Source organism: Cicer arietinum, chromosome 2, assembly GCF_000331145.2.
Source record: "Cicer arietinum cultivar CDC Frontier isolate Library 1 chromosome 2, Cicar.CDCFrontier_v2.0, whole genome shotgun sequence".
NCBI classification, from domain to species: domain Eukaryota; kingdom Viridiplantae; phylum Streptophyta; class Magnoliopsida; order Fabales; family Fabaceae; genus Cicer; species Cicer arietinum.
In genome coordinates, this window is record NC_021161.2 from 11,737,026 (window position 1) to 11,750,797 (window position 13,772).

Sequence of the window (13,772 nt, forward strand, 5' to 3'; positions counted from 1 at the left end):
CCCCCCCCCCATCAATGACACTACAAGAAAACACTCATTTTGTGGCCAACTTATAAAATATTTTGTGGCCGAAAAAAACTTTCACAAATTACTGACCGAAAAAACCATCACAAATACTAAAATTCAAATTTGTTGTTATTTGTGGCGAAAAAAACTCTCACAATGGATTTGAATTTCAGCAGCATTTTGAGAGGGCTTAAATTACACCGTTGGGCCTTTGTGAGGGCTTAGTCTGCCACAAATGTACGTATTTATATAAGGGCAAAATCCACCACAAAGTTACTCCTTTATGAATGTAAATGCTGCCACAAAGTCACTCATTTGTGACTGCAAAAGCAGCCACAAAATGCGTAGTTTACCGTTGGCATTTAAGGCTACTTTGGCCGTCACAAAATCCGATTTTCTGGCTGCAAAGGCTGCCACAAAAGTATCTATATTCAAATACTTGCAATCATTCTAATAGTGTATTTTTATCATTGAACTCAAGACTTGATGTTACTTAAGTGTGAGTCGATTTTCCACCATTGATGATTAATTAGATATGGGCTCGAGTCACATCTCCAATGATGTCTTCAACACCATGTCCCTTGTCAAACCTTTCGTCAAAGGATCTTCAAGATTCTTTTCAATTCTTACAAACACTATGAATATTACTAAATTTAAAATTAAATCCTTTACATAGCTTTGTCTTAGACCAATATGTCTAGATTTTCCATTATATACTTGGCTATATGCTTTGGATAGTGTGAATTGACTATCACAATATATGGATACCGGTGCCACTGATTTTGGCCAAATTGGTATCTCATACAACAAATTTCTTAGCTATTCTACCTCTTTACTACCTGCAACTAGGGCAATGAACTCTACAGCCATGATGGAGCCGATAATGCAAGTTTGTTTCTTTGATCCCCAAGAAACTGCACATCCACCAAGGTTGGAGATCCATCCACTTGTGGAAGCATGATCTTCAATATAAGTTACCCAACTGACATCTGTATATCCTTCAAAAACTGAAGGATATCCACTATAGACTAAATTATAGTTAATTGTTCCTTTCAAATATTTTAATACTCTATTAACAACCTGTCAGTGTTCTTTACTTGGATTGATAGTATACTGACTTAATCTACCTACAACATACGCTATATTAGGTCTGGTACAGGTCATGGCATACATCAAGCATCCGATTACCTTTGAATAATCTAGTTGTGCCACAGGACATCCTTTATGTGGTTGTAAACTAACATTTTAATCAAATGGGGGTAGAAACAAGTTTGCAATTAAATTGATCAAATTTCTTTAGCACTTTCTCAATATAATGAGATTGGGATAAACCAATATTTACTTTATCTCTAATTATTTTAATTCCTAAAATCACATCTATTTCACCTAAATCTTTCATATCAAAATTTTTTGATAGGAAAGTTTTAGTTTTTTCTACCTCATCTAAATTGGTGCCAAAGATTAACATATCATCCACATATAAGTAAATCATAACACCATTTCCATTATGAAATTTACTATAGATACACTTGTCAGATTCATTTATTTTGTATCCATTAGAAAGCAAAACTTTATATCAAACTTTTGGTGCCATTGTTTGGGTGCTTGTTTTAACCCGTATAAAGATTTATGGATGCAATTTTTTCAATAGGTGCATAAGTATCAAAGTAGTCCATATCTTCTTTTTGTGTAAACCCTTTGGCAACAAGCCTAGCTTTGAATTTATCAATGGTACCATCAACTTTCATTTTCTTCTTAAAGATCCATTTACAACCTATTGGCTTGGATCTAGGTGAGAGGTCTACTAATTTCCAAGTTTTATTCCCCATAATTTAGTCCATTTCCTCTTGGATGGCTTCTTTCCAAAAAGAAGAGTCTTGAGATTTTATTGCTTCTTTATATCAGTCTGGGTCACTCTCTAAATTATAGCAAATTGGTCCATATTTGTTAATGGAATCATTTGTACCTTCTACAAGGAACATAAAGAAATATATGTCATAATCTTTCTATTTTCTGGCTATTTTACTTCTTCTGGGTTCTGAACATGTCAGAGTATCATTATTTGATACATTATTTTCTAGACTTTGTACACTAGAACATATAATTTCCTTGGGATATGGAATTGAGTTAAATCTATTTTCTTGAAAAATTGCATCTCTTGACTCAATCATTGTGTTAATACGATATCAGTGACTAGATTCAACGGCCATGAATCTACAGGCCTTGCTATTTTCAGCATAACCCAAAAATACACTTTCAATTCCTCTTTCTCCCAATTTCTTTCTTTTTGGTTAAGGAACTTTAACAATTGCTCTACAACCCCAAACTTTTATATAGTTAAAATTGAGTTTTCTTTTCTTCCAGAGTTCATATGGGGTTATCTTGTTCCTTTTATTAGGAACTCTATTTAGCAAATAACATGCAGTTAGCATGACTTCACCCCCAATAACTTTTAGATAAATCAGAATAGGATAATATGGCATTCACCCTTTCTTCTAATACCCTATTTTTCCTTTCTGCAACTCCATTTTGTTGTTGGGAATATGGTGCAGTTGTTTGATGCACAATACTAGTAGACTCAAATACTCAGGATGATAGAACTCTCCCTCCCTATCACTTCTAAAACACGTAATAAAAGTTTCATGTTGAAGTTTTACTTGTGCTTTAAATATTTTAAATTTGTCTAAAACTTCATTCTTAGAGTGCATTAAATAAACATATCAAAATCTAGAGTAATCATCAATAAAAGTGACAAAATACTTTTTACCACCAATTGTAGGCCAACCATGTAAATCGCATACATCAGAGTGAATTAAATCTAATACCTTATAATTTCTTTCAACAATTTTAAAAGGTTGTCTTGTGATTTTAGTTAGCATGCAAGTAGTACATGAATTTGAATTTTTAACAAAAGTCAGAATTAAATTTGATTTCATCATATCATTTAATTTTCTAAAGTTAATATGTCCTAGTCGCATATGCCATAAATCACAAAACTCAACAATATAAGCAGAAATCATATTATTATTATAGTTACTAACAACATTACATTTGAACATATTCTCACAAAGGTAACTTTTCCCAACAAACATACCACTTTTAGAGAGAATAAATTTATCTCCCTCAAATACACATTTGAAACCAAACTTATTAAGTAAAGATACATAAATCAAGTTCTTCCTAACATTAGAAAAATAAAATACATCTTTAAGAGTAAGTGTTTTTTCAGACATCTTTTCTACAATGATAACAACTTCCTTTTATTTTCTTTTGTTGTTCATCATTACTATTGTGTTTTTCATGAGATTTATCAAATGCCACTATTTCACATAAGGCACATGTGTGGATTGAACTCGGGACCTTGTGTTGACAAACAATGAGCACAACCACTAAACCAACAACAATACTATGTCTATTATAACCAATTATAAATACATATATTATCCAATATTTTAGAAATATCTCACAATTCTTGTAAGAGAAGTTGAATTAAAATGACTATTTTAAAATAAAACTATATTTATAGGATGCGAATCAAACAAAAATACTTATGAAAACTAATATAAAAAAATATTATAATTGCAAGAACCAAAAATATAATTAAATTTAATATTATTAATATAGTAAAAGTTGACAATATCATATTACCTAAGTTATAATATCCAAAAATCGAAAAACAATTACTGTTTATGATTTTATTAAGAAGTCACTCAACATTGCTTTCAAAATAATATATGTAATGTGTCCTTACTAAGAACATTAATTTCAATGAATAAATTATATTTTGAAAAAAATCAGTTAACTTAAATCGTTAAGCTCATTAAATGTGCAGACATGTATTCAACTACCTACTCGACCAACCATTATTATTTTCAACAAACACCTATATATAAGGCATAGCTATCAGATGAGGTTTCATGGCCATATTTTTCATCAGACTAACATGTCCATGTACTCAAGATTTTCATCTCAGTTTTATCACTTTTATCTCATTAATTTCATGTATTAATAATCTCAAGTATTAATTAGTTTTTCTATGGTATGAATGATTCAAAATTTAGACAGACATTTTTCATCACTTATGAATGTTTCCAATTTATATTTGAATTCTTTGTAACATGTATTAAGTATTAACATAATCTTGATTGGTTTCAGCTAGGTACCATATACAATGCACACATTTAACCTTTATAATTAATGAGGGTAGTAGTTGTTGATAATTAGAAGTAATTGAAGTAGTCACACCTAAGACCCTATTATTAATAGGGTTATTTTAGATATCATAATAACATTGACGATGTGTAAATTTAGTTACCTTGCCCGAAGGAAATCTAGCAAATAGAATATAAAATGAAATTTATACCAATAAGTTTATCTATTTAAGAGTAGAAAACATGAGGCTTAAATATTGATAGCTTTAGTTTGTCTCGCACTACTAGAAAAACAGGATTTAGCATCGGCTCAAAGTCAACGCTAATGTCGATTTAGCGTTGGATTAACGTCTGGGTCGGGCCTAGACTAAAACGATCGAAGCTAATTATTAGCGTCGGACAAATACTATCTGGCGCTATGTGTAAAATTGAAACATCTGACACTAAAAATGCCATTTGCCACGTCAGCTAGGGAAAAATAGTTGCGTCAGATGGCCGACGCTAAGGTCAACAAACAATAGTCAACAAAATTTGTAGCGTTGGCTGACCGACGCAAACGTCAAAATAAAAGTCAACTGTATTTATAAAGTAGCGTCGGACAAGCCAACGCTAAGTTCAAATTTATTTAATTTTTTATTTTTAATTTTATAGCCCCTGCTTAATTTCATTTTTTAATAATATAATTGATTGCTAATAAACATTAAAAGTCATTCATTGACAATATAACAAACGCACCAGAGTATTAAATAACATAACAAAATATCATGTGTTTTGAAACTACAAAATAACAAATAGTATCGAATAACAACTTAACCAAAGTTACTTAATACATAATTGCCAACCAATTACTACAAAAAGTAAGCATAACTATGACACTAAGGAGGGGCTACTTAATACATAATTTCCAATTTATATCATGGAATTGCATAACAATGCAACTAACTAATTAGTTAGATAATTAGATTGAAAACAAATTATAATCAAATTAAACCAGGAGCAATTTAAACAAAGTATAGGGAGGTTTTCCAAACCAGCCTTAGATTGCACTTGAACATCATATTTTAGTATAAGAGCAATTTAAACAAAGTATAGCGAGGCTTTCCAAACTTGCAATGAACATCAGATTTTAGTATAAGAGCAATTTAAACAAAGTATAGGGAGGCAAATCAGCCTTAGATTGCACGTTAACATTAGATTTTAGTATAGGAGCAATTTAAACAAAGTATAGGGAGGTTTTACAAACTCGCATTGAACATCAGATTTTAGTTTAGTTAGATTGCACTTTTACAGAGTTCGGCGAAGTTTTCCAAATTCAACATGTACACCAACAAACAAACTCAACAACATCCATATTAATAACAAAGTATAATTAAATTAACAACATCCATACCTTTCAAGTGCTTATAATCCTTCCCCTCCAAACTATGATTTGTTGTTTATCGAAATTCACCAGGATACAGGGGACCAGGTTCTGCATCAATGCATTTGGGATAGTTAGAAAGCAACAATTTACAGAACCAAGCAGAAAAATGAACTAGAAATGCAGAAAACGCAGAAAAATGAACCAGAAACCATGTCTAAGTTATGTCTAAGTTAATATAAGCAATTAAAGAGAAATTATGCAATCTGTCCAGATAGTGCAATTAAAGAGAAATCATGCAATATGTCCAAAAATTATGCAATCTATCCATATAGTGCAATTTGTCCAGAAAACTGATTTCTTGGTGTAAGATAGTGCATTTTACATTGGACTTCAAACATGAACCTGCATTTGGTAACACTACTATATATATGTATATATATATGCTCAAATTTGCTTATTGGCTTTTACTATCATCGACACTTCTAATTGGTATTTGATGGATTACCATTTATTTTTTACTTACAATGCATGTATATAAATAATGTTCTATGACTTGGCAGCAGACCTAGACACTTTCTTGGGTAGACCAGAGGTGAGGAAGAAAACTTAGTGATAATATATAATTCATATATAATATAGTTGATTCAAATGATATATATTGTCTAATAATGAAATTAACTAACTTTTATATCAAAATCACTATCATCTGCATTTCTAATCAAGATAGAAACATTGTTGCAGTATGTATGCATTATAATTCATAGCAAAATTCACAACACTAGAGCATAGGAAATAACATGTCAGAAGATAAAAGTATTGATACTAAAAAACTAAAGCATGATCCTTTCCAGTGACCCCAAGATGTTAATCTAACTGCATTATACAATACCTACTTGTTTAGATCGAATGAACAACAACAATAAGGCTTAACGTTAAGAGGAACCCACAAGTCACTCACTAGAGCTCAACTCGTTTTTCTGACCCCAATCTCCCCAAAAAAATCACCCAATGTGTCATCAAATCTGTTTACCCAATGTGCCATAAAACCTAAACAAGAATACACAACTAAGAGTGAGACAACGAAACTTACCTTGAGAATCGACCACAGATGACAGCGCGACGGGGACACTAAATGACGACTCTGAGATTGAAGGTGTCAGAGTTCGAGAGGGGGACGGTGACCGACTCTGAGAGTGAAGGTGACAGGTTCGATAGGTCACATGTTGGGCGGCGATACTCACAACATTTAGAGGAATGAGATTCGGTGATGGATTCAAGTGTGAGAGAAGGGTTCAAGTGTGAGAGAAGGGTTCAATGTATGTATGAATGGTTCAACACTTAGGGATTTAGAGAAGAACTCAAAACTTAGGGATTCAGAGAGAATGGTTCTTTTAAAACCCAACCATTTTAATTTTACGATATGATTTTATAAATAATATTAAAAAATTTAAAAATATCCTAGCGTCGGCTCATCTGACGCTACATATTAAAATAAAAATTATAAAATTAAATTAATAAACTAATGTTTGTTTTATTTTACGTAGCGTCGGCTACACCGACGCTAATTGTCAATAAAATTGAAAAATGAAATTTGGTGCCTTAACGTCGGCCTGGCCGACGCTAAACCGACGCTAAGTAGCATTGGAGTCGGGGGCCGACGTTAATAATGACAGCTAAAATGCAATTTTCTAGTAGTGTCGAAGTTTGTATATAATAGGAAGAAAAAAAAATGTTGTACACCAAAGAAGAAGGGTTTCACAATTGGTCGATTGATTTGTGTTCTTCAATCAATCGGAGAGCTACACTATTTGGGACGGTTGACAACCATTGTAGAAGGGGTAACTCAGTAGCACCCCAAATTTTAAATTTTGAATAGAATTTTTGAGGAATTAATTTGATATTAAAAATACGTGTTTTAAAATATAAATTCTGTGATTAATTTTGTTATTACGTGTACTTGCGATAATTATATATATATTTAATTTAATGAGTAATAAAAATCTTAAATATTTTGTTTAATTATTTAAAAAATAATAATAATTTAATATAATTATTTTAAAGAATAAAACTTTTAATGATTTTATATATTATTAGTTGTGTGATATTCTCATGTGCATGCGACTATCATATTTTAATTACTTATAAATCTAAAGAAACAATAATTGTAGTAACATGCGAATGAGCAATGCATCATTTATTACTTGTTTTAATTGTACTAGAAAGAGCCACACTTTAAAAAAATGTTATTTTAGAAAATATGTTTTTTCAACGGGAGGTCCTCCAATAAGAGTTCTTTTTCATCGTTTGAGTTGTTGAAAATAGTGTTATATGCGATATATCGCTTTCCCCTCGTTATATCACATATAATACCATTTTCAACAACTCAAACGTTGTTCCACCACTATTCACCATTTTGGTTCAAGAACTCGACCACTACAACAAAATCAGCATTTCCACAATTAATCAAAATCAGCATTTCCACATCATTAATTGCACTGCCACGTCATTAATGAACATAACATACATCAAAATTATGCCTAAAATTTGGGTGTGGTGGAAAAAAATCTTGAATCGTATAAATTTGAGAGACCGGTTTTCTGGATTTTAAAATGATGGATTTAGTTTAAATAGAGAATAAAAAATACGCTTTAAAAATATCCAACTAACACATTGTCCTAAAACCACATAAAAATATAAAAGTAAAATCAATAATAAAAAAATAAAACTTAAAAGATAAAAACTCAACTCCATGTAAAAAAAATAATATGAGAGACACAAAGCAACACTCTGATTTTTTAATCTTGAGGTTTATGTTTTATTTTCTATATATTTTGATGCTTCAATATTAATATAGGATAATGTAGAAATCTCTAGGTTATTATTTTGGAAAAACTTGTTGATTAGGAATTACGTTAATAGATGACGTAATAATTTTAATTGAAGAAATACTGTTCGTGTTTATTTTTGTCCTTATGTTAATTGATTAAAAATAAAAGGGTTGAGTCTTGCGTGTCATAGAAACATAATTTTAAGTCATGGAGCCTCATTTAAACACCAACCCCTATTTGTTGAGTAGTAGGTATTTTCATAATGTTTGTTCTCGAGTTAATTTATTATTTAGGGAAAAGGGATTCTTAGTTTTGTTCACGTGACTGGTCGGTGTTTGTTGGAGGTTGTATAGTCTCTTCCTCTTCACTTTTTTTTTTAATACATCATTTTGTTAGTATGTGCAGTATCATGTTGTGATAGGAGATAAAACTATCAACTTCCTTATCCCTCTATTTCTTAATTTTTGATCCGACTAATCAAATCACCTTTATATCTCTTCTCAAAAACATATTAAAAAGAACAATTTAGACAAAATAATGTTGTAAATAGTTTATTTTATAGTACGAGACAAGTAAATTGTCATGATAGAATACATAATTACATAAAAAGTAACACACAAAAGACTAATTCTAAATTAAAACTTAGAAGCAACAACATTTAAAGAGTTGTATTCCGAACACTTCACACAACATACTAAAACAAAGGGTATACTTGCATCTATGGACTATGCCTCTTAATTAATTTATAATTAAATATGTTTAATTTAGTGAGAATTGCATCAAAACCCTTGAGCCATGTTCTTCATCTAGTTATCTCCATAGCCATATCCACCACTGGATCGATTATCACGACTATCCCTACCATACCCTCCACCCAAACGTTCTTCGCGTTCATTCCCATAACCACTTCTAGAATGTTCATCACCATAGCCACCACCTGAACGCCCTCCGTCCCCATAACCACCCGAACGGTTTTCTTCTCCATAGCCACCACCAGAGCGTCCTCCATCGCCATATCCACCACTAGAACGTCCGTACCCACTCTCAGAACGGTCATCAGCACCATAACCACCACCAGAACGTCCTCCATCACCATATCCACCACCAGAGCGCCCATGCCCACTCTCAGAACGATCATCAGCACCATAACCAGTAGAGCGTCCACCTCCATATCCACTCTCATTATTATTCCTATAACCACCACCAGAGTGTCCACCTCCATACCCACTCTCATTATGATTCCCATAACCAGTACCAGAACGATCATCACCATAACCACTCTCAGAATGCTTATTACCATAACCACCAGAATGACCTGTTCTTCCTCCGGTGCCAGCACCAGAGGAAGAGTCATGGTGGCTAAGATAATCAGCGGCTTTGTCAACGTACTTGCCAAAGCCCTTACTCTCATCAACACCAATTGCACTTAGAATATCAGAGGTGGCTTCTGCCACCTTTGCCCTATCCACCTTGCCAGGTTCATGGTTGAAAATCGATTGCGCCGCTTCCGACAACACCTTAGCCGAGGAGAAAAGCTCGGTGTTCGAATGACCTTGGTTCTGCCCATGTTGACGGTGTTCTTTCCCTTGACTACCATAAGAGCTGTTGTTGTAGTCGTTGTCCATAATTTAAAATTGTTGTTATTGATATAAAAAAAATGAAAAAGTGTTGTTGTTGTTGTAAGGAAGATGGTGGATATATGATAGGTATTTGTAGGGAAGAGATTGCCTTACAAAGATATGTGAAAATTGTGGTTGAAGTAATTAAGGTGGATAAGGTGGGTCTAGCCTTGTGTTTAGGAACTTTTGACGCTATGATTTTCTTTTGGTGTGTGTGTTCGAAACGTGTTGCTCGCTTTGGCTAATCAATGCTATGAGTACCACCACTTGGCTTCTTAGTTTCTTCACTCATACGACAATTTTGATATTTTCTTTCTTGCTTTATCATGGGGAACTATATATATACTAGCTTTTTATAATTATCAGTACTTCATAAATAAATTTCGTATAATTTTAAAATTTAAAGAAATTATTCATTCTATTACCTTCCAATTAAAACATTTTTTTTATATTGTCTCCTCTAGTTTCATAGGTAACCTATTTTATGACGATGAAATAAGTTTAAAATTTTTTTAAATTGTAAGAAGTTATTGTATTAAGGAAATATATCTTATTATCGGCACACAATTTTCATATTTGTCTGTCCTTTAATTTGCGGGACATGAATAATAATGGTAAGAAAATAACTAGGGATATTTAAAACTCATTTACAAATTACATATTGCACGAAATAATTAAACAAATAGTTTTTAATTAAAAATAGTTTTTAATTAAACATGTTTACAATATAAAGTCTCCTTTTGAGTAAAAAAAAAAAAGCACATTCTCTTTACAACTTTTTTTTTTCAATTGTAAAGATTTTAAAACAAAGTGAATTTTTAATTCTTTTCATTTAATTAAAAAAAATTGTGTTGTATTTTGTAAATGATATTATAGAAATTGACCATAAAATTGTACAATAGAGTATTTTGAAATTTTTTAACTCTAATTCTCAAAGAGAGAAAACATCGTTAATTCAAAATTCAATTAAAAAATAAATAAAATTTGATTAGTTATTATTTCCATTAAAATTTAAATTTAGATACCCTCCCCAACGATTTGTATAAACTGAAAGTTATTAATTAACTATGTATATGACCTAAGGAATGGGTTAATACATATGTAACCATTTTTTATTTATGGATAGAGTTATAAAAATTTGACTAAAGTAAAAAATTAATAAAATAAATGAATCAATTATTGATATCATAATTATTTATTATTATTATATATATATATATATAAAATGATAATTATTTATTTAATAATTAATATTATTTATTTTATTAATTAACGTGAATTATTTACTGTATAAAAATTAAATTTAAATATAAAATATCACATAAAATTTATACAGAGAATCGAACCTGCAAGATAATGTTGATTCTAACCATATAAATAATTGTGAATTTGAATACTTCAATGCTATTTCCCCACTTTATTACACTAGATATTTAGCTCATAACCGACAGGGAGATAAAGAAGTCTTCGTTTACTTTATTGCGAATATAGTTAAAGGGGAATAAATGAGCATTCGGTGGATTGATCTGTTTATCTTGTTTGATTCGGTGGAGAATCCAAATAATCAGATAATTTGGATTTAAGTTGGCCACAACTAGGTAGACATAAATATTAATTCAATAGATAAAAAATTGATATTATTAAATTAAATATTATATTTAAATATTTTATAATTAGTTATTAAATTGAACATTAACACTGTGTTTGATTTCATAGAATTAGGGGAGAGAGAGATAGGGAAGAGACAAAGAGAAGAGATATAGGTTTCATAGATGGTTTACTTCTAATGTTTTTCTGATTTCCTGTAATGCTCTTTACTTTTATCACTCCCTTCCTGTCTTGAACTTTCACCTTATTCCACCTCTCGTACTTTTTGTGTCATTTTCTTCTTACGTTGAACTTTAATTTTCCTCTTCAACTTATCATCAAATCAATAAAACTAAAATCACAATTATAGATTAAATTTTTTGACGTAGATTTCTTTATTTCAATATTGATGAATATTTACTCAATCTGATCTTTTTTTCACACTTATTTAAGTATTATTTTAGATCTATTATATTTTGTTAGTTTCTCATGAGTTAATGATCCACCTTTTAATTTGTTATTGTGGCTTCTTTGCAAAGGTAACGTAATAAGTAAATTTTTTTTTTGTATTCATAATTGCTCTGCAATTTTCCATTTGTTTTATTTTACTTTAATATTTTTTTGGTACATTATTTTAATTTTATAAATCGAATAGTTTATTGTCTTCATTTATTTTAGATCAAATTACAAGGTTTACTTGATATTTGAGAAATCTTTATTCGTTTTTATATGGAAGAAGGAAGATAAATAGAGAACCAAGAGGTTGAAAGTTCTCGTTACCACCGGTGCCGTTAGTAACCGCCGTTGCATTTAAGTCCGACATGCATTGATATTGTTTTTGTGTCACCAACCAAGATGGGTTTGCGAGAGTCTCCCTTTATTCGCAATACTGGTATCTTCAAAGGCCTAAATTACAAGGATATTTTTGTCAATGTATAAAATATCACTATTTCTCTCTTTTTATTTTCTACTCAATCAAACATGAGAGAGAACTTTATACTTCTTTCTATCTTCTATTTCTTTTCTTTTATACCAAACATTAATATAATTCTCCTCTATTTCTCACTTCTTTCTCTCTTTTTACATTCTCTCTCACACAACTCTCTCTACCTAATTTCTTCTCTATGCCAAACAGAGCGTAAATTTGAATATTGTTTATCGGCAGCAAGCAGTCACAACACAACCAAAAATAACAATGACACAAGCTTATGATAATTCATAAATTACAGTCTTCCAAGATTAAAATTAAATTAAGAGTGGTTTGATTTACAACTCAAAAATTCTATTTTAATATTTTAAAATTAAAAAAACTAAAATATTTATTTAGATTATTTATTTTTAAAAATTATTTTATAAAATTATTTTTAATATTATACTTTTTAAAATTAAAAAATAAAACAGATACATAATTTTTTATTTTTCAGCTTTTTAACTCTCTAATAAAAAACTATTTTAAAAATTAGTGTTGTTAACAGATTTAAAAAAAAAAAAACAATTTTCTAAAATTTATTTATAAAATAATTTTCAAAAATCTAAAATAAATATTCAAATTGTTATATTCAGTGTTACAAATGAAGTTTGTAGGGTTTAAAAGCCGTAGCAGTGTAGAGCAACATTGACGCCGCTACACAATGAAAACCATATATAAGTTATGTATTGTTATTGGCAAATTTGAAAATAATGGTGAAAGTTCAGGCAAAATCAAACGATAGCATTAAGGCAAAATCAAACGATTGCAATGCTAGACTATCAATAGCAACAACACGGCCAAAAAGCGAAAAACATGACACAAGGGTTTTGTACCAGACACCCCCCAATTTTACCTGCCACACCCTAGTTATCACTAAAAGACTATTTTACCCTCCATCTCATCTATAAAAACCCAAAAAATATTTTACTCACATTTTTCACCCAACTCATTCGAAAATTTCAAATATCCGATTTTGATCCAACCCATCCCTCGAATATCTGAAAGATTCGAAACGCAAAAGTAAATTATTTTCGAAACTTTGCATTTTTTCGAAAGTTTCGAAATGCATCCCTCGAAAGTTTTGAAGATTCGAAAGAGAAACATTCGAAAGTTTACTTGAATCTGAAATGTTCGAAATGCTGCTTCCTCGAATTTTTTGAAAGTTTCTTGTATGTAGAAAGTTTCAAAATGCAAGGCAATGAAACCTTCGAAATCTGAGGGAAAGTTTCGAAAGTCTTGGGAAATTTT

The 13,772-nt window shown here is 30.6% G+C and overlaps 1 protein-coding gene across 1 annotated transcript; it reads right to left on the minus strand.

Moving 5' to 3' along the window:
* Window positions 1–8,886: 8,886 nt before the first annotated feature.
* Window positions 8,887–10,239, minus strand: LOC101500909 (uncharacterized). The gene has a single exon (XM_004490099.4). It carries the CDS (start codon window positions 9,971–9,973, stop codon window positions 9,155–9,157), a length of 819 nt encoding a protein of 272 aa, XP_004490156.1. The 5' UTR covers window positions 9,974–10,239; the 3' UTR covers window positions 8,887–9,154.
* Window positions 10,240–13,772: the final 3,533 nt, after the last annotated feature.